Source organism: Eretmochelys imbricata, chromosome 25 (assembly GCF_965152235.1).
Source record: "Eretmochelys imbricata isolate rEreImb1 chromosome 25, rEreImb1.hap1, whole genome shotgun sequence".
Taxonomy (NCBI): domain Eukaryota; kingdom Metazoa; phylum Chordata; order Testudines; family Cheloniidae; genus Eretmochelys; species Eretmochelys imbricata.
The window spans coordinates 1887850-1909526 of NC_135596.1; the positions used below are offsets into that span (position 1 = coordinate 1887850).

At 51.3% G+C, this 21677-nt stretch overlaps 1 protein-coding gene across 1 annotated transcript in view; it reads right to left on the reverse strand.

Annotated features, from left to right (window-relative positions):
• Positions 1-1663: 1663 nt before the first annotated feature.
• The window catches only part of LOC144280163 (excitatory amino acid transporter 1-like), a 49100-nt gene continuing 29086 nt past the window's right edge, over positions 1664-21677 (reverse strand). The window contains exons 6-9 of the mRNA XM_077841962.1: positions 17373-17606; positions 15094-15288; positions 5249-5383; positions 1664-1859 (exon numbers count right to left, since the gene is read on the reverse strand). Of these exons, the coding sequence (XP_077698088.1) occupies positions 1664-1859; positions 5249-5383; positions 15094-15288; positions 17373-17606 (760 nt within the window). The remainder of the gene's footprint in view (positions 1860-5248; positions 5384-15093; positions 15289-17372; positions 17607-21677) is intronic.

The window sequence follows — 21677 nt, forward strand, 5'->3', positions numbered from 1 at the left end:
TAGAAGAAGCCTGATTTCCCATCCAAGTCCTGGAGTACCTACAGACTGCTAGATGCCTTAACCAATGCCAATCAATTCTTTCTCTGTGCTCGTGTGCCCACCTCTAGCAGCTTCTTCAGATGAACAGAAGTCATTCAACCCCTTCCTGGTTCTGCCAGCCTGGCCCATATTCACAGGTAATGATATTTTGTCCCAAACTAAAGAGTAAAAGAAAAGTCAGAATGTCCATATTGTCCACAGACTCCCAGCCCCTTGAAAGCCATGCAGCCCCAAGAGCTGCCTGTAACAAGGTTGTCAGGATACTGCATGAGATAGGCCCTCAGGAACCCTGGGTTGCTATGATGTCACTGCTGCTATTCTGATATAAATATAATTGCCACTTGAGAAGTCGGGGAGTTCTTCTGGCGGTTCCCCCCTGATTCCTTGTGTGCCCCTTGCTAATGTAAACCGGGTTCCCAGTGGTGATCCTCAGACCTGTGGAGCCTGACCTGCTGTTTGGCTCTGCATCTCTGCAGGAGGACATTAAGAATTTTGTGACAATGCTTCTATGCAGCCACAGTGACAATCAAATCACTAATCTAGCTTCAGTTGTTGGTTGGGTAATGCTTTAGCTGAGAACCAGGGGAGCTGCTAGGCCAGGGGTGGCCAACCTGAGCCTGAGAATGAGCCAGAATTTACCAATGTACATTTCCAAAGAGCCACCATTAGCTCCACTCCCCGCTCCCAGCGCCTCCTGATCAGCTGTTCCGTGGCATGCAGGAGGCTCTGCAGGGGGAGGGGGGAGGAGCGAGGGCACGGCAGGCTGAGGGGAGGGGTGGGAAGGGGTGGAGTGGGGGCAGGGGCTGTGGCGGAGCCAGGGGTTGAGCATTGAGGACCCCCCAGCACACTGGAAAGTTGGCGCCTGTAGGTCCAGCCCCGGAGTCGGGGCCTAGACAAGGAGCCGCCTAGTAACTTCTGAAGAGCCACATGTGGCTCCGGAGCCCCAGATTGGCCACCCCTGTGCTAGGCCAACTCTACCTTTGAATGTAACATACTCAGGTCTGATTCCTGGATCACAATAGAAACTAGAAAGCCAGGACTTCACAAGAAAAATGCTGCTATATAGTAACAGGTAAGTACCATGGAAGCAACCAAATCCTAGTTGGTTACTGCAAAATACCAACTAATTCTAGGAGCCAGTTGCTGCCTATTGTCTTGGTCCTTAACCCTTCATATGCCAAGCATACAAAGAAAGGCAGATAAAAATTTGAAGAAAGATGCTAATGAAACACCTGGTGCCTCAGACAATGTCTAGAAGTGGGAGACAGAGGCTGCTCCAGTTTTCTGCCTCAAAGTGCAGAGGAGGAACAGTTACTAATCTAAACACTATCATCCTCCCACTCCTAGTCTAGTCCAGGGTGGGGAAGTGGACCACAAAGGCAGGACCTCTCAGTCCTGCTTCTCTTATATGAGGGTCACAATGAACATCTAACTGTCTAGGTAAAGAAAGGGTTAAATCTTTGTTTTCTCTGTAGCTTAGGTTTAAAAGAGGGAGACTGGGAGGCTGCATGGGGAAATGTGTGTAGGGGGAGGAGAGTTTGCTTCTGCTTGGCTCTTTCTCCATCCCCCGCCACTGAAAGTCTTGACCTTTTTAAAGGCTCAATCTGAACCCTGCTCCCTGGCGTCACATGATTGTCTCACTGCTGCGGTGCTTGTGGGTGTTCGCCTGGTAGATCAGGTGGTAGGGCTTCGCATTCTCCTCAATCACAGACTTCCCGAGCTCGCTGTCCTGTGCATCCAGCTCATGCCGAGACAGGTGCTCCACAATCCCAGCTCCCAGGGAGTCCCCCAGCACATTGGTGGTGGTTCTCAGACGGTCCCTGGAAAGCAGCAGAGAAGAGTGACCATGAAAAACAGGATGAGTCTTTCAGGGAAATGTCATCACTTTTTGGTACCAGAGCTAGCTGAAAACTGTCAGAATTTCAACAGAAAAAGGGACACATTTTCCACAAACATTTTCAGGGAAATGTTCCCCATTTTTCAAGCAGCTCTAGTGCCTGGTGCTTTAGACAAAGGGTCAAAATGAAATTTGTGCTGAAAATCTTCCTAAGGCAGATCTAGGCAGCTACGGAATGCCCCCCCCCGACTTGGGACACCTGAAGTTCGGTTTGACTCAGAGAAGTGATTTTAAAAAGAGTCCTTCTTATTCAACTGATCTACCCCCGCCTCTCACTTCCGCCCGACACTTCCCTGGAATGTCAACAGGACCAGTACAGCTCCACCGGTTTCAAAGAGATTGCTCTCAGTTTACAACTGGTGTGAGAGGGAAATCAGGCTCTGTGCATCGCTCTCAGTTCTGCTGCCTTTAAGGGTCTCAAAAAACTTGTGACTGGTTTTCATCTGGCAGAGCCAGCTGGGCTGAGATAGAGTGAACTGCAGCCTGGCATTGACAGAACTTCCCATCACTTCACACTTGTGCAGTCCTGCTCCAAGCACCGGGGCCCCACAGCTCTCCTGGAGGGGTAATTTGGCCTGCAGAACCTTTTCTACTGGTGATGGTGGAACAGAGCCTGTCCCACAGGGCTCAGAGCTGGCAGCTGGCTTTGGATTCGGACTCACTGAAAGACAAACAAGGACACCCTACACCCCACCAAGCTGTCTCTGAGCAGAACTGTGCTTTAAAATGAGCCTGAACAAAACCAACCAACCAAACTGCCCCCACCAAGAGTTTGACATAATATGATTGAAAATCATTTCCCACTAAATTGCTCTGGTTTCTTTGCCAGTAGCTGTTATGTCATCGTTCTACTTATTTATACACACACAAAAAGGTAATTGTGAAATAATTAAAGTGGCCACACACAAAACACACCTGACACAAAACCATGGAGTGAGGAGTGAAGCCACTGACTGGTACACTCCCTCTACACCCACTGGCACGGATGGGACTGTACTCAGGGATGGCAGCCACCTACCCCACGAGCACTGTTGCCAATAGGACCTGTTTCTTCACCGTTTCACCTTGAGCTCCTATTCTTCCAGTTCGGTTGACTGTGGGAGGCACATCTAGGCAGAAGTCATTTATCCTTGAACTTGCTCTGCTTACTTGTAATTCTTATGACCCCACACAAACCCCCTTCTTGGCCTCTGTGTTGGTGACAATCAGATTGTCCCTGCTGATCCTGGTGTGTACTCTACGATTGGGGTGGGCTAGGTGCCCCCACATTATGTAGGATGCACGCCTATCACAGTACCAGTTCAGGAATGAAAGGGATGAAAACTGATTCTTGACAAGCAGGGGCCCAGAGGGTGGATCGAGCCTGTGTCATGTTCTGACTTGACTACACCTGCTATAGAGATGACACTATATGTTACATATGTTGCAAAATGTGGGGGTAGGAGGATGGAATCCCTCTGGGTTAAGGCTGCGCCACGTGGCGTACGGTAATGAAAAGGTGTGTGTCTGTGGGTGGAGTAGAGGGCATGTCCTGCTAGGTGCTTTAACTTTTCATTTCCTTGCCTTTGTGGTTTGTCAGGTAACTTGCATGTGTGGCAGCTGGAACTGGTTCCCAGCAGAGGGGTTCGTGCATGAATTGCCTCGGTTTTGGAATGTTTAAGCACTTGCATGACGTGAGTGGGCCAAGCGTTGTGTGAGGGCAGGGGTTCAGAGGGGACAGGGAGGGTGCTGGGCCTGTGCACGTAGGAGCAGGTGGAGCTTTGCTGGGGGATGACCCCCGAACTGTGCAAACACAGCTCTGAGGGCCTGCTACAGTCACCCTAGCACCAGCCTACGCCCTGCCTTGCTCTAACCCGACCCTGTGAAGCAGCAAGCAGAAAACGCTTCAGCACCAGTTAACTGAGTGAGTTATGAAAGGACCCAAGGAAAGGAACAGAAGCAGGCTGCTGCAGCATGACCTCTGGCCATGAGGGGGTGCTCAGGAGGCAGCTGATCCCTTATACGGTGTAATCATTTAAACACAACAGCCAACATCATTTCATCAGCTCCCTATTTTCCTTCGCCTTCCTCAGCCAACTCCAGGCCTGAGACCCTTCGCCAGCCTCCATCCCCTGCTCTGTGTTGCAGGGGTGCACGTTCTGGCACTCACCCGTAGCCATTTGCCTGCAGCCCTGGTCAATTTTCTTCTTACCAACGCAATCCTAGACTTGGGAGCTGCTCTTTCAGTCTATTCCTGTGTTAATTTTTAATGCCCATAGTTAGCGTGACCCGCTTCAGTCTGCATCACAATGAACGCAGAATACACAAATATTGCTGCTGTCTGCCAGGGCCACACCCCAGCCCCCGTGGAACCGTCCCAAAAGTGGGGGGGCAGGAGCCCCGCTCCTTCCATTGCCCCGCCCCCGGCCATGCTGGAACCCGGAGCGGGCTGGGAGCCGTAGACCCTCCAACTGCCCAGTGTGAGGGGGCCGAGAGCAACCCCCGGTGCAGGTGGAGGGTTTGTGGCTCCCCACAGTTGCCTGCATGGCTATTACTCTGACCTGGCTCCGGCCAGGGGCTAGGGCCTCAGAGCCGCAGCCCGGCCATTGTAAGAGCCGTGTGGCCAGGCAGCAATGAGGAGCCTCCACCTGCCCTGGGCTGGGGGCCCAGGAGCAGGGACATGGGCTGGGGGCTTCTCTTGGTCCCCCCCACCCCAATCAGGTGGAGGGTCAGTGGCATGGCACCCCCCGCTGCCCAGGCTCCTCAGCCGGGCTCCAGCTGGCAGCCTGGTCAGAGGGTGGGGCTTTAGGGGGAAGAAGAGGAGCAGGGTTGGAGGTGGGGGCAGGGCTAATCTGTCCACTTTCAAAAAGTGGGAGGATCATGGCCCCCTGGCCCTCCCTATTCTGGCGCTGATGCCACACTCCTGCCCCCAGGGAGCCCTGTGCCTCCTTGAGACACAATCCCTTCCCAAGCTCCCTGCGTGCAGTACTGCCCCAATGCAGGCCTGCACCTTTTGGGGACAAGCTGGTCCTGAAGGTCTAGGAAAAGTCTTTAGGACTTGGCCAGTTAGAGCAAATGGAGCCTACTCTGCTCAGTGACCCAGCTGCTCTGAACATGGTCACTTGTGCCTGGAGTCTCTGGGATATGTGCTGAGGAGCCCTGGCTGGACCCCACATGTAAAGGAGTAGGCTGCAAGCCTAGTGATACAAGGTGGTCCTAGAGCCTTCACTGTGCTGTTTGGACCAGGCACTGAGCACAGCAAACTCCCGCACATAGCAGGAAGGACCTGGCTCTGCAGCTGGAGCAGAGCTCGCCATTGTGCAGGGCACTTACAGAAACCAGTCCACCGCAATGATGAGGGTGATGTCCTCAGTTGGCAGCCCCACCGATGTCAGCACAATCATCATGGTCACCAGGCCTGCCTGCGGGATGCCTGCCGCTCCAATGCTGGCTGCAGTGGCAGTGATGCTGGGGAGGACAGGAAGCACAGTGATCAGCAGGAGAAAGAAAGGTGTGGGCCATGCCCTGCAAAGGGGCAGGTCTTCATTCAATCAGTGTACACTTCTGCTCCCGCTGAAGCCGCCAAGATCTTTGCCTTTGGCATCAGTGGAGCAGGTTCAAGCCCCAAATTTGGTTCCACACTTATTTTTATTTTATTCTATTTTTTAATTGCATGAAAAAAACTATATTAAAACGTTAAATCTGCAAAGGTAGGAAATGGCAGATCTCTGGTGGCCTGTGCAAACCTAGTGCTGCCACCTTGTGTCTAGGCATTATGGTACATTCCTTAATCCTACAACCATGCACTATGTTTCCACAGGACTGCACCTCATTCAGCACAAAGGACGGACAGTGCTCAGTGACGGAGGCAGCTTGTTCAGTATTCCTCAGTCAGTTCGTAGCCCCTGCCTTATTTACTGCCATCATCCAAACCCTGCACTGCATGTGTGATGTGGAGTCTGTAACTACTTCTATGGGGAAAAAATATATAATACTAGAGGTTTCAGAGTAACAGCCGTGTTAGTCTGTATTCGCAAAAAGAAAAGGAGTCCTTGTGGCACCTTAGAGACTAACCAATTTATTTGAGCATGAGCTTTCGTGAGCTACAGCTCACTTCATCAGATGCATACCGTGGAAACTGCAGCAGACTTTATATATACACAGAGAATATGAAACAATACCCGTTCTTCACCTTAGTGGGCAAAGGTAGAAAAAAATCCAATGGCTGGAAGTTTCAGTTAGACAAACTCAAACTGGAAATAAGGAACAATTTTTAATATTGAGAGTAATTTACCATGGGAACAACTTACCAAGGAACGTAGTGGATTCTATTACTTGCAGTCTTTAAATCAAAATTGGACGTCTTTCTAAAGGATCTGCTCTCGTTAACCCAGAAGCTGTGGCCAGAATTATGGAGGAGGTCAGAACTGATGGGCAAAACGCACCCCTCTGGCCTTATGTCTATGAATCTATAAGATTAAAGAGCTCTCTGCGATCAGAAATCTTCTCACCGGGTAGGAACGTACAGACCGTGATCAAGTCACCTCTTACCCTTCTCTTCAATAAGCTAAATATATTGAGCTTCTTTAGGCTGTCACTGCAAGGCAGGTTCTACAGACCTTGAATCATTCTTGTAGCTCTGCTCTGAACCCTCTACAATTTTTCAACATCCTTTTTCAGGCATGGAGGCCAGAACTGGACACAGTGTCCAGTAAAGGTCTCATCAAGAACATAAGAACAACCATACTGGGTCAGACCAAAGGTCCATCTAGCCCAGTATCCTGTCTTCCAACAGTGGCCAATGCCAGGTGCCCCAGATGGAATGAACAGAACAGGTAATCATCAAGTGATCCATCCCCTATCGCCCATTCCCAGTCTTTGGTAACCAGAGGCTAGGGACACTACCCCTGCACATCCTGGCTAGTAGCCATTGATAGACCTATCCTTCATGAATTTATCTAGCTCTTTTTAGAGCCCTGTTATAGCTTTGGCCTTCACAACGTCTTCTGGCAAAGAGTTCCACAGGTTGACTGTGCGTTGTGTGAAGAAATGCTTCCTTTTGTTTGTTTTAAACAGCTGACCCAGGCACACACAGCTTGGGCTAAGGAGCTGTTTAATTGCAGTGTAGACTTCTGGACCTGGGTTGGAGCACAGGGTCTAGGACCCTGCAGCCCCGCAGCAGTCTGGAGTCAGCTGGCACAGGCCAGCCCAGGGTGTCTAACTGCAGTGTAGACATACCCTTAGAAGGAAACTTTCCCAGATAATAGGGATGCAGATATCACAGCTTGTTTGGATGTATAAATGGGAACATGGGGTAGGAATAGGGAGATGGTAATATCTCTGCCTACAATACTGATGAATGAGGATAATCAGTGAGACAGTAATACCAGGGTACAAAATATATTGGAAGGACAGAACAGATCATGCTGGTGGGGGAGTGGCACTATATGTGAAAGAAAGCATCGAATCAAATAAAGTAAAAATTTTAAATGAACCAAATTGTACCATAGAATCTCTATGGATAGCAATCCATACTTGAATAATAAGAAAATAGCAGTAGGGACATATTACTGACCACCTGACCAGGATGGTGATAGTGACTGTGAAATGCTCAGGGAGATTAGAGAGGCTATAAAAACAAAAAAACTCAATAATAATGGGGGATTTCAACTATCCCCATATTGACAGTCACCTCAGGACGGGATGCCGAGATAAAGTTTCTTGACACCTTAAATGACTGCTTCTTGGAGCAGCTAGTCCTGGAACCCACAAGAGGAGAGGCAATTCTTCATTTAGTCCAAAATGGAGGACAGGATCTGGTCCAAGAGATGAATATAGCTGGACTGCTTGGTAATAGTGACCATAATATAACTGAATTTAACATCCCTGTGGCAGGGAAAACACCACGGCAGCCCAGCATGGTAGCATTTAATTTCAGAAAGGGGAACTACATGAAAATTAGGAAGTTTGTTAAACAGAAATTAAAAGGTACAGCACCAAAAGTGAAATCCCGGCAAGCTTCATGGAAACTTTTTAAAGACACTGTAACAGAGGCTCAACTCAAATGTATACCCCAAATTAAAAAACATAGTAAGAGAATCAAAAAAAGAGCCACCGTGGCTAAACAACAAAGTAAGAGAAGCAGTGAGAGGCAAAAAGGCATCCTTTAAAAAGTGGAAGTTAAATCCTAGTGAGGAAAATAGAAAGGAGCATAAAGGCTGGCAAGCAAAGTGTAAAAATATAATTAGGAAGGCCAAAAAAGAATGTGAAGAACAGTTAGCCAAAGACTCAAAAACTAATAGCAAAATTTTTTTAAGTACATCAGAAGCAGGAAGCCTGCTAAACAACCAGTGGGGCCCCTGGACGAACAAGATGCTAAAGGAGCACTCAAGGATGATAAGGCCATTTCAGAGAAACTGGTGTCCCTAGCCTCTGTTTGCCAGAAGCTGGGAATGGGCGACAGAGGATGGATTACTTGATGATTGCCTGTTCTGTTCATTCCCTCTGGGGCACCTGGCACAGGCCGCTGTCGTAAGACAGGAGACTGGGCTAGATGGACCGTTGGTCTGACCCGATGTGGCCGTTCGTATGTTCTATGGCAGAGGTAGGGAACCTTTTTTCTACCACGGACCACTGACCCACAGAAAACAATCAGTCGCGGGTCACATAATAGTAAAAAGCAAGGGTCTGATCCAAAGCCCCCAGCCACGCCCCTTCCACCTCCCTGCCAGAGTCCTGTGGCCCCCACACCACCCCATGACCACCGGCCCCAAACCCCGCCCCACGCTAGCCTCCCAGCCCCAGAGGGGTGCCGGGAGGGCAGATGGCATGGGCCCCAGCACTGCCCAGGCCTGGAGCGCCTGGAAGTCAGGCAGCACACAGGTCTGCCTAGACCTAGAGTGCCAGGAGGGCAGGCGGGCAGCCCTCCGAGCTCTGGCTGGAGCACAGGGGGACTGGAGGAGCTGCACGCTGCATGGCAGTGAACAGGCGGGGAGAGGGCCTGGGCAGGGTGGAGTGTGGTCCACGCCTGGCTGTTTGGGGAGTCACAACCTTCCCCAGCCTATGGGATACACGGGTTGGATGAAATTAAGCAACGGGCCAGATCCGGCCCACAGGCCATAGGTTCCCCACTCCTGTTCTATGGCATGGGGAAGCCAGAGGTGTCTAATGGCAGTGTAGACATACCTGAAAGGGTCTCAACTTTTAAGGCAGGCCCTGAAGGGAAGCAGTTTCATAGATTCATAGATACTAAGGTCAGAAGAGACCATTATGATCATCCAGTCCAACCTCCTGCACAATGCAGGCCACAGAATCTCACCCACCCACTCCTGAAATAAACCTCTCAACTATGTCTGAGCTATCGAAGTCCTCAAATTGTGGTTTAAAGATTTCAAGGAGCAGAGAATCCTCCAGCGAGTGACCCATGCCCCATGCTACAGAAGAAGGTGAAAAACCTCCAGGGCCTCTTCCAATCTGCCCTGGAGGAAAATTCCTTCCCGACACCAAATATGGCTATCAGCTAAACCCTGAGCATATGGGCAACATTCACCAGCCAGATACCCAGGAAAGAATTTTCTATAGTAACTCAGATCCCACCTCATCTAACATCCCAGTTTCCCTGGCTTTGGGTTATGATTCCAGGGTGAGAAATGGCTCAGAAGGGACTTATGGACAGAGACTGGTCAGCAGCTGGAAAGATGTGTGATTATATAAACATGCAGCCTGTAGAGGGGCTGGAGCGATGACCTTTGGTGCGGAGTTCAAACTCCACGAAGTGCAGGACTGCTCAGGTCCTGGTGCTATTTCATCCCTTTCTACAGACAAGAGCCACAGCACAATCCACCCAAGCTGGGACTGAATGGAACAACCTAGCCTGGGGGAGTCAAACTCCCAGCCCCTGCTGTGGGGTGAAGAACCCTCCTGCAGCCTTTGAGGAAGGCAGGAGTTCTCCTATGCTCTGATCTAGTCCAGTGCCAGTTCACAGAGCCAGTGTCACCCAAAGAGGCAAGTAGTGCGAGCAACAAATTCAGTGTATCACAAAGGTGCTCAAATCCCATCAGCCGCAAGCTCAACAGCTGGCCTCGGTCACCAGGCAGGCTCCTGCCATCCCCGTGGGCAGTGGCTGGTCAGGCATGCAGCACAGTGCACACTTGCAATGGCCATGAACGCAGGCTGCTTCCTGCATCCATAGTCTGGTCTACTGTGTCCCAGCAGCAGTATGTGCCCTCCCCTGCACTTACCCATTTCAAAGGGAGATTTCAGGGCTCTGAGGGATGGAGCAGCCAGGAATGCCTAGGAATTCCGCCCCCGCTGGGACATTCAGTCATAACTGCAAAGTGTTCCCGTGAGTTTGCCTGTTCCAGCGCAGGCATGCTGGCTGCTTGCTTTGTAACTCGCCATCTACCCGGGCACTCCAGGGCAGAGCTGAGATCTGGGGACCCTCAAGCTATAGTTTGGGCTTTTGGCCCTTTTCACAGGTAACATCGATCAGGGAAGTTCAGTTTACAACCTGCTCACCGAGTTCAGTGATTAGCGAACATTCCTGCTGCAGAGACAAGGCGTGGGAGGGAATAGCTTTGATTGGATCAGCTTCTGCCGGGGAAAGAGACAAGCTTTTAAGCTGCACTGAGCTCTTCTTCAGGGCTGGCCCAGCTTGTCTCCTTCTCCAACAGAAGCTGGTCCAAGGAAAGATATATTCCAGGTGAGCTCTGAGTGGGCCTGACTGTTATAAAAAGCCAGTCAGCTGCGAACCAGCTGAGCAGCGAACAGCAGAGAGGTTAACAGAGGGAGTTCACCTGGGGAGAGCCCACTGAGGCTTACATCTTGCTGTCTTCTCTGAGTAGTTACTAAAATTCCTGAGGAAACTCGTAGAAGGAAGGTAATATGGATGGTGAGCGTTCAGCTGTTGTGACCTGCACTGGATGTGCCATGTTTGTCTTTCTTCCACAGGACAGAAGCCACTTTGTCTGTACGAAGTGCAAGCTGGTCTCCATATTGGAAGAGAAGGTTCAAGGTCTGGAGCAACAGGTATTGACCCTGCGTTGCATAAGAGAAACTGAAGAGTTCCTGGACAGATGTCAGGATAGGCTTCTAAGGACACAACATTCTGAAGATTCAGAGCAGGTTGCGCAGCGGGGACAGACGGACGGTGAAGAAATTTGGCAGCATGTGACCTCCAGAAGAAGAAAGGGGAGCGTCCATGTACCAGCAACGCAGATACAGGTAAACAACCGTTTTCATGTTCTCCCCACAGCTACTAATGCAGAGAGTGGACTACGTCTGAGGAAAGGGAACAGAAGGAGACTCCGCCGATTGGAAGGCATGAGATGCACTGTCCTAGGGTTGGGGGTTCCACGACCACCACTCCCAAGAGAAGGAGAAGGCGGGTGGTGGTGGTCGCGGACTCTCTCCTCAGGGGGACTGAGTCATCTATCTGCCGCCCCGACCTGGAAAACCGAGAAGTCTGCTGCTTGCCAGGAGCTAAGATTCGCGATGTGACGGAGAGACTGCCGAGACTCATCAAGATCGCTACCCCTTCCTGCTTCTCCACGTGGGCACCAATGATACTGCCAAGAATGACCTTGAACGGATCACTGCAGACTACGTGGCTCTGGGAAGAAGGATAAAGGAGTTTGAGGTGCAAGTGGTCTTCTCGTCCATCCTCCCCGTGGAAGGAAAAGGCCCAGGTAGAGACCGACGAATCGTGGAAGTCAATGAATGGCTACGCAGGTGGTGTCAGAGAGAAGGCTTTGGATTCTTTGACCATGGGATGGTGTTCCAAGAAGGAGGAGTGCTAGGCAGAGACGGGCTCCACCTAACTAAGAGAGGGAAGAGCATCTTCGCAAGCAGGCTGGCTAACCTAGTGAAGTGGGCTTTAAACTAGGTTCACCGGGGGAAGGAGACCAAAGCCCTGAGGTAAGTGGGGACGTGGGATACCGGGAGGACGCACAAGCAGGAGGATGCGAAAGGGAAGGGCTCCTGCCTCATACTGAGAAAGAGGGACAATCAGCAAGTTATCTCAAGTGCCTATACACAAATGCAAGAAGCCTGGGAAACAAGCAGGGAGAACTGGAGGTCCTGGCAAAGTTAGGGAATTATGATGTGATTGGAATAACAAAGACTTGGTGGGATAACTCGTATGACTGGAGTACTGTCATGGATGGGTATAAACTGTTCAGGAAGGACAGGCAGGGCAGAAAAGGTGGGCGAGTTGCACTGTATGTAAGGGAGCAGTATGACTACTAGATCGCAGGCCCTGGTTCTCATGGGAGACTTCAATCACCCTGATATCTGCTGGGAGAGCAATACCGCGGTGCACAGACAATCCAGGAAGTTTTTGGAAAGTGTAGAGGACAATTTCCTGGTGCAAGTGCTAGAGGAACCAACTAGGGGCAGAGCTCTCCTTGACCTGCTGCTCACAAACCAGGAAGAATTAGTAGGGAAAGCTAAAGTGGATGGGAACCTGGGAGGCAGTGACCATGAGATGGTCAAGTTCAGGATCCTGACAAAAGGAAGAAAGGAGAGCAGCAAAATACTGACCCTGGACTTCAGAAAAGCAGACTTTGACTCCCTCAGGGAACTGATGGGCAGGATCCCCTGGAAGAATAACACGAGGGGGAAAGGACTCCAGGAGAGCTGGCTGTATTTTAAAGAAGCCTTATTGAGGTTACAGGGACGAACCAGACTGATGTAGAGAAAGAATAGTAAATATAGCAGGTGACCAGCTTGGCTTAACAGTGAAATCTTTACTGATCTTGAACACAAAAAAGAAGCTTACAAGAAGTTGGGGATTGGTCCTGCTTTGAGCAGGGGGTTGGACTAGATGACCTCCTGAGGTCCCTTCCAACCCTGATATTCTATGATTCTATGATTGGACAAATGACCAGGGAAGAGTATAAAAATATTGCTCGGGCATGCAGGAGTGAAATCAGGAAGGCCAAATCACACCTGGAGTTGCAGCTAGCAAGAGATGTGAAGAGTAACAAGAAGGGTTTCTTCAGGTATGTTAGCAATAAGAAGAAAGTCAAGGAAAGTGTGGGCCCCTAACTGAATGAGGGAGGCAACCTAGTGACAGAGGATGTGGAAAAAGTGAATGTACTCAATGCTTTTTTTGCCTCTGTCTTCACGAACAAGGTCAGCTCCCAGACTACTGCACTGGGCAGCACAGCATGGGGAGGAGGTGACCAGCCCTCTGTGGAGAAAGAAGTGGTTCGGGACTATTTAGAAAAGCTGGACGAGCACAAGTCCATGGGGCCGGATGCACTGCATCCGAGAGTGCTAAAGGAGTTGGCAGATGTGATTGCAGAGCCATTGGCCATTATCTTTGAAAACTCATGGCTATCGGTGGAGATCCCGGAAGACTGGAAAAACGTTAATGTAGTGCCCATCTCTAAAAAAGGGAAAAAGGAGGATCCTGGGAACTACAGGCCAGTCAGCCTCACCTCAGTCCCTGGTAAAATCATGGAGCAGGTCCTCAAGGAATCAATTCTGAAGCACTTAGAGGAGAGGAAAGTGATCAGGAACAGTCAGCATGGATTCACCAAGGGCAAGTCATGCCTGACTAATCTAATTGCCTTGTATGATGAAATAACTGGCTCTGTGGATGTGGGGAAAGCAGTGGATGGAGTTCCTTGACTTTAGCAAAGCTTTTGACACGGTCTCCCACAGTATTCTTGCCAGCAAGTTAAAGAAGTATGGGCTGAATGAATGGACTATAAGGTGGATAGAAAGCTGGCTTGATTGTCAGGCTCAACGGGTAGTGATCAATGGCTCCATGTCTAGTTGGCAGCCGGTATCAAGCCGAGTGCCCCAAGGGTTGGTCCTGGGGCCGGTTTTGTTCAATATCTTCATAAATGATCTGGAGGATGGCATGGATTGCACTCTCAGCAAGTTTGCAGATGACACTAAACTGGGAGGAGAGGTAGATATGCTGGAGGGAAGGGATAGGATACAGAGGGACCTAGAAAATTGAAGGTTTGGGCCAAAAGAAATCTGATGAGGTTCAACAAGGCCAAGTGCAGAGTCCTGCACTTAGGACGGAAGAATCCCATGCACCGCTACAGACTAGAGACCAAATGGCTAGGCAGCAGTTCTGCAGAAAACAATCTAGGGGTTATAGTGGAGGAGAAGCTGGATATGAGTCAACAGTGTGCCCTTGTTGCCAAGAAGGCCAATGGCATTTTGGGATGTATAAGTAGGAGCATTGCCAGCAGATCGAGGGACGTGATCGTTCCCCTCTATTCGGCATTGATGAGGCCTCATCTGGAATACTGTGTCCAGTTTTGGGCCCCACACTACAAGAAGGATGTGGAAAAATTGGAAAGCATCCAGCGGAGGGCAACAAAAATGATTAGGGGACTGGAACACATGACTTATGAGGAGAGGCTGAAGGAACTGGCATTGTTTAGTCTGCGGAAAAGAAGAATGAGGGGGGATTTGATAGCTGCTTTCAACTACCTGAAAGGGGGTTCCAAAGAGGATGGATCTAGACTGTTCTCAGTGGTAGCAGATGGCAGAACAAGGAGTAATGGTCTCAGGTTGCAGTGGGGGAGGTTTAGGTTGGATATTAGGAAAAACCTTTTCACTAGGAGGGTGGTGAAACACTGGAATGCGTTACCTAGGGAGGTGGTGGAATCTCCTTCTTTAGAGGTTTTTAAGATCAGGCTTGAAAAAGTCCTGGCTGGGATGATTTACCTGGGGATTGGTCCTCCTTTGAGCAGGGGGTTGGACTAGATGGCCTCCTGAGGTCCCTTCCAACCCTGAGATTCTATGATTCTATGATATTCCCTCTCCCACCTTATCTCTGTAATAGCCTGGGACCAACATGGTTGCAACAACACTGCAAACTGCGGTCATTGTCAGAGTCCCCTCCACCCTCAATCCCCCAACCCCCAACCTTTGCTGCTTGGCTCTCATGGGCTCATTCTGCTCACCATGGGGAGAGACTTCATGTACCCCAGTCTGAAAACCACAGCCTGATCTCTGGCCTGGGGCAGAACCGCCTCCCAGAACATGGCTGGCAAAAGTGGGGCCCTCTCTGAATTTGTTGTTTCCCCCTCTTCTCAGTCCCTTTTCAAAGCAGAACCGGTGCCCGATCCCTTTGGGGTCAGCCGTCAAGCCCTGCAAGACCCCCGATGCCTGACTCCCTCTGAATGGCACAGGTTCTTGGGCCCAGTCACCTGATTGTGATGATTTGCCCGAAGTCGAGCTCGTAGTTGTTGACTTGTGCGATGAAGATGGCTGCCAGGGCCTCGTATAGAGCTGTGCCATCCATATTAATGGTCGCGCCTACGGGCAGAACGAACCTGGTGATGCGCTTGTCCACCCCGTTGTTGTCTTCCAAGCACCTGAACGTAATGGGGAGCGTTGCCGAGCTGAAAGGAAACCCCAAACACCATGAAAGAGCCACACCCAACCTCTGCGCCAGGGAGGGGGCCCTGGCCGGAGGCGTTTTGTGACCCCACTCACTCAGCAATAGACCCTGAAGGCTACTGGAGCCTACGCTGTGGGGAAGGACCAAGGGCTTGGCCCCTGGCATGGTGCCTCCAAGAACCTCTGTATTGTAGAGTGAGGCAGAAAGGTGGAAAGGGACTTGCCCAAAGTGACATGGAGAGTTAAGCTCAGAGCCAAGAGCAGAACCCAGGTTTCCTGACTCCCAGAGCTCTAACCACCAGACCATGCTGCCTTCCTCTAGGAAATAGCAAAGGCCACGCACTCCAGCATGCTTGGCCCTTCCCTGGTTTGTTATTATCCTACATCCCTGCTTTCTTGCCCTGCAAGGTGTAGAGGGGGAGGTCAGAAGTGGCTGCTGGGAGTGAGTGCAGACTGAGTGGGTCTCTTGGTGGTATAGTGCACTTTGAAGCTGCCTGAGAGTGTCAGGACTCCCAGCCCTGCTGCTGGCTGGGAGTGACGGTGTCAGGCCAGGAGTGGGGCCTCGCAGCAGGTTCCGCAGAAAGCTGTTTGTACTGCAGGAGGGTGGCACCATCTTGAGCTTCTTTGCACCAGTCTTAGACAAGGGTCTTGAGGCCCTTCTCCCCAGTCACTGAGAAAGACTAGACAGCCTTGTCTGAGTGTGTATGTGTGAGTGTGTGAGAGCACATGTGAGTGCATGGGTGTGAGTGCGTGTGAGAGCGGGTGTGCGAGAGCGCATGTGTGTGTATGAGAGCACGTGTGAGCGTGTCTGTGAATGTGTGTGTGAGTGGCAGGCTGAGCAGTCTCCCCCAGGCCAGGCCAGTGGTATATGAGTTTGGGCCCTGAGTCCAGGACTCAGTCCAGGACCAGCGGCTAAGTCCCCACCATCTCCTCCCCAGACAGATACGTTCGCCTCCTTGGTGGCTGGCACATACACTAATGCACGTAGACGGAGGCAGCCTGCCCTCATGATCACAGCTCCAATCCAGGGCCAAAGAAGGCCATGGGACTTTGTTGGGCTTGGGACTGGGTTCTAGGGCAAGAAGCTGGGAATCCCACCCCACAGCCTGGCGGTGGCAAGAGTTCAGCACTCACTGAGAATAACGAGAGCTTCTGAGCATGTGTCCCATGATGTCTAATTAGCTCCCCAGCCCTCCCCCACAGGTAGGGTTGCCAACTTTCTAATTGCACAAAACCCTTCATCAGCAACACCCTTGCCACGCCCCTGCCCTGCCCCTCCCCTGAGGCCCCACACTCCACTCACTCTAGCCCTCCTCCCTCCATCGCTCGCTCTCCCGCACCCTCACTCACTTTCACTGGGCTGGGGCAGAGGGTTGAGCTGTGGGAGGGGGTACAGGCTCTGGGCTGGGGGTGTGGGCTCTGGGGTGGGGCCAGAAATGAGGGGTTCAGGGTGTGGGAGGGGGCTCTGGGCTGGGGCAGTGGGTTGAGGTGCAGGAAGGGGTGCAGGGTGCAGACTCCGGGAGGGAGGAAGGGGGTGGGAGTGGGTTCTGATCTGGGGCAGAGGGTTCGGCCTCCAGCTGGGCAGCGCTTACCTCAGGTGGCTCCCAGTCGGCGGCGCAGTGGGGCTAAGGCAGGCTCCCTGCCTGCCATGGCTCCATGCTGCTCCTGGAAGTGGCCGGCATGTCTGACCCCTGGCGGAGCAGTTCTGCACAGTGCACACTGCCCGCATCCACAGGCACCATCCCCACAGCTCCCACTGGTGTGGTTCCTGGCCAACGGGAGCTGCGGAGCTGGCGCTCGGGGCAAGGGCAGTGCACGGAGCTTCCCTGATCACCCCTGTGCCTAGGGGCTGCAGGGACATGCTGGCTGCTTCCAGGAGCTGCACGGAGCCAGGGCAGGCAGGGAGCCTGCCTTAGCCCCACTGTGCTGCTGACCAGACTTTTAACAGCCCGGTCAGCAGTGTTGACCGGAGCCGCCAGGGTCCTTTTTCGACTGGGAATTCCGGTTGAAAACCAGATGCCTGGCAACCCTGCCCACGGGTTGCTGTGCCCCTGCCCAGCGCAGTCTGCCTGGGGAAGCAGCATACCTTGAGGAGGTGCCCAGTGCGGTGATGAGGGCCTGCAGAAGGCCTGTGATGAACACCCATGGGTTCTTGTGGGTGACAATGAAGTACAGCAGCGGCAGGACACACAGGGAGTGTATGAGCAACCCCACGATGACGGTGAGCGTGTACATTCCCAGCTGGCCCCCCATCACTGCTAAGTCGTCCATCTCCAGAATCTTGCCAGCGATTAAGAATAGGATCCCGACTGGGGCGTACCTGTCACAGAACACAGGGACCAGGGCTTAGAACTGGCCTCCAGAATCGCACATAACTGCATCGGCTCTCCCACGCTGTACAGAGTCACAGGAGGTTGGGGCACCCAAAGACACAGGCCACGCATGAAGTCGCCAGACAGGGTTTTGGCTGCCCCCTCCTGGAAGCTGCAGGGACAGCAGAGAGCTGACCTGTGGATTCAAATGACCAAGCAATGTCTGTCTGTCAATGGCCTCAGTCCCCTGCTGGCTGCACAGGCTGGGGCACTGGGTGGGATTGCTCCTCCACTGAAATCCACCCCTCTGTGATGGCACTGGCCTCTGCATGACGGGCTCTCCAAATCCCTTTCTGTCCCCTCCCAGCCAGGCCCCTCCACCTGGAGGGCAGTATTAACTCAGGACGAGGTACAGGCAGGAGCATCATGGAAACACTGACTATGCAGATATTTTCATGTAAACCCTTCTTGAAATATCGGTGGGACTCAGGGGAGCAAATGTTGCTAGCAATGCTGAACTTGGGTCCAAGCAGAGAAGTAAAAGGAGAGGCTGGTCAGGAAACATTTTGTCTGAAGTATGTTTGCATCAGCCCTTACATCCTCTCCTGCGTTGGGACCTGCCCTCTCTGCTCCTCCATTCCCGTCTCACCCCACAGAACTTCCTAACTAGGGCTCCCAGCTCCGATCCCATCCCGCGAGTGCAGGGCTCCCAGCTCCAATCCCATCCTGTGAACACAGGGCTCCCAGCTCCCATCCTATCCTGGCAGCGCAGGGCTCCCGGCTCCGATATACCATTCTGAGAACGCAGGGCTCCCGGCTCTGATCCCATCCCGCAAGCGCAGGGCTCCCGCCTCCCATCCCATCCTGCGGGCGCAGAGCTCCCAGCTCTGATCCATCCTGCGGGTGCAGGGCTCCCATCCCACGAGCACAGGGCTCCCAGATCCCATTCCATGAGCACAGGGCTCTCAGCTCCCATCCATCCCGCGGGTGCAGAGCTCCCGGCTCTGATCCATCCAGTGAGTGCAGGGCTGCCTTTCAGCGGGAGGCGCCCTAGTGCTGAGATGGAGGCGGTCACAGGAAGGTAAAAGTAGGGAAAGATAAAAGAGAACCATGCCTCCATGGACACACCCTTCAGGTACTCAGGGTCCCACTCAGGACTCCCGGCTCCCAGTCAGAGCTCAGACTGTGGCTTTGAGGCTTACACTCGTGGCTCAGGGCTCACCCCTAGGGACTCCCATTCAAGTGTTCGTATTCAAGAGGCTCAGGGCTCACACTCAGCCATGTGGAAAGTTTGGAACAGTTCAGGCATCTTGGCTTTCCTCTGCCCCTCCCGGCCTCAGCGTGAAAGCACATTCCCAGCAGGAGGCAGCAGCTAGGGCTCCCCGGAGGCAGCCTGTCCTTGGGAGATTTGACCTGATTTGAATAATGTGCCAGACTTTTAGGGACTTGTCTGCCCCTGTGCCCCTTGGCAGCTCCCTTGACCATAGCTCTCCCCAACTCACCCTGGCCCTTGCATAGTAGAAATCTCCTGCAACTCAGGTTGCAGTCATTGAATGTGCCCTTTCCTTCAGCTGGGCATGCATGAGAGCAAAGCATTTAGAAGCCAAATAACTTTGATGTCAGTGATCAGAGGAGGGAGTTGTTGGTTCTAGCCCCGCATGAGCCAGGAACAGGGAGAACAGGCTCCTCACAAGCTGTACTCACTAGCTTGACTTGGTGCATTGCTGTTTAAGGAGGTGGCTCAGTGTTGCAGGTGCTGCAAGGAGCCTTCCCTTCCGAATCACTATGATGGTCCCAATGCAGTGGACAAGCGGCCATTTCCCAACAGACACCATCACAGAAAATAGTCTCAGCAGAGAGACCCGGCCTGCCAGTCCAGCACATTCCATCAATTCATGGGAAAGGGAAAACGCCACATCCCACCCGTGAAAGGAAACACTATGCTATTAATCCTTCCATGCAAAGCCATCACAGGACTGAACAGATGGTCAAACTGAGTCACACAGAGGTTATGTGATTTGCCCAGCATCACAGAGTGACCCAGTGGCAGAGAGGAAGATAAAAACCAGGAGTCCTGACTCCAGAGTTGGCTTTCGATCAACATTTTTAGTGGTCCATGAGTTTGGGGTTCTGAATTTTGTAAGACAGATCTGCCTCCTTCAATCTCCATTTTTCAACAGTCTGAGGGTCCCTTCCCCACAAAATACCCACCAGCCGAGGGTGCCCTGAGCTAGGAGCCAGGAGTGTCAGGAGTTCAAGGCTCAGAATCTCCAGTCAATACTGTCACCTATTCATAGCTTCCAAGGCCCAGAAGAGACCATTGTGATCACCTAGTCTGAATTCCTGGATAGCACAGGCCAGAGACCTACCCCAGGAGAACTCCTAGAGTAGGCCCCTTAGAAAAAATCCAATCTTGATTTAAATATTGTTTATGATGGAGAATCCACCATGCCCCATAGAAAATTGTTCCAATGGTTAACTAATCTTACCATTAAAAATGTGTGCCTTATTTTCAATCTGAATTGGGCTATCTTCAATGTTCAGCCATTGGATAGTGTTAGATCTGTGCTTGGCTGAAAAGCCCATTATCAAATATTTGTTCCCCATGTAGGTATTTAGAGTGTAATTAACTTGCCCCTTAACCTTCTCTTTGTTATAATTGACTGAGCTCCTTGAGTCTATCACTACAAAGCATGTTTTCTAATCCTTTAGTCATTCTCATGGCTTTTCTCTGAACCCTCTCAAATGTACCAACATCCTTCTTGAATTGTGAGCACCAGAACTGGACACAGAATTCCAGCAACAGTCACACCAGGGCCAATACAGAAGTAAAATAACCTCTCTACTCCTACTTGAGATTTCCCTTGCTTATGCACCGAAGGATTGCATTAGACCTTTGGAGTGCAGCGTTGCACTGGGAGCTCATGTTCAGCTGATTGTCCACCTCTACCATGACCCCTGAATCTTTTTCAGAGTCACTGCTTCCCAGGATAGTGTTCCCCATCCCGGAAGTAGGGCCTCCATTCTTTGTTTCCAGATGTACACATGTATATTTTGCTGTATTAAAAGTATATTTTGCTTCCCAAGCAATCCAGATCTGACCTCTACCATATTTACCACTCCCACAATTTTTGTGTCATCCACAAACTTTATTATTGATGATTTTATGTCTTCTTTCAGATTATTGATAAAAATGTTAAGTAGCATAGGGCCAAGAACTGATCCCTGTGGGACCCCACTAGAAACACACCCACGCAATGATTCCCCATTTACAAGGATATTTTGAGACCTATCAGTTAGTCAGTTTTTAATCCATTTAGTGTGCACCGTGTTAATTTTACAACCACCTAGATTTTTAATCAAAATGTCCTTTGTTAACCAATATGGCCTCTTCCTCGACAGGGGGATTGAGGCTTTTGGGGCAACTAGGGCTATGTTTACACTAGCACTTGTGTCGGTAAAACTTTGAGTCCGGGGTATGAAAAAACACCCCCTGACAGACAGACGTAAGTTTCACAGACAAAAGCGTCGGCGTGGGCTGCGCTCTGCTGGCAGGAGACGCTCTGCTGCCGACAGAGCTACTGCCACTCGTTGGGGTGGTTTAATTATTCTGGTGGGAGAGCAGCCACACAGGAGACCTTACAGCGGTGCCGCTGCAGCGATAGGGCTGTGCCCCTGTAAGGTCTGTAGTGTAGACACAGCCTCATAAAGTGGCCTTAATTCACAGTCATTCACTTTGTTCTGATTCAATTCTTCCTCCCAGCTGACTTGGCTCATAATTGTTTTCAGCTTTGTGAAACTGGCCCTTTTAAAGCACCAAGTATTGATATCACTGGACTCCATTCTGTTTGTACATTATAAATGTGATAAGTCATGATCACTTGTGCCTAAGCTACCATTCATTTTTAGTTCTGTGCTCAGTTCCTCTTTAGCTGTCAAGACAAGGTCTAATATAGACTTCCCCCATGTTGGATGCAACACTTTTTGAGTTCACAGCCCTTTTCGCTGGGCACGGCTTCAGACCCCTACCTTAGGAAGACCGGTATCATCCCCCCATTTTACAGCTAACAGGACTCCTG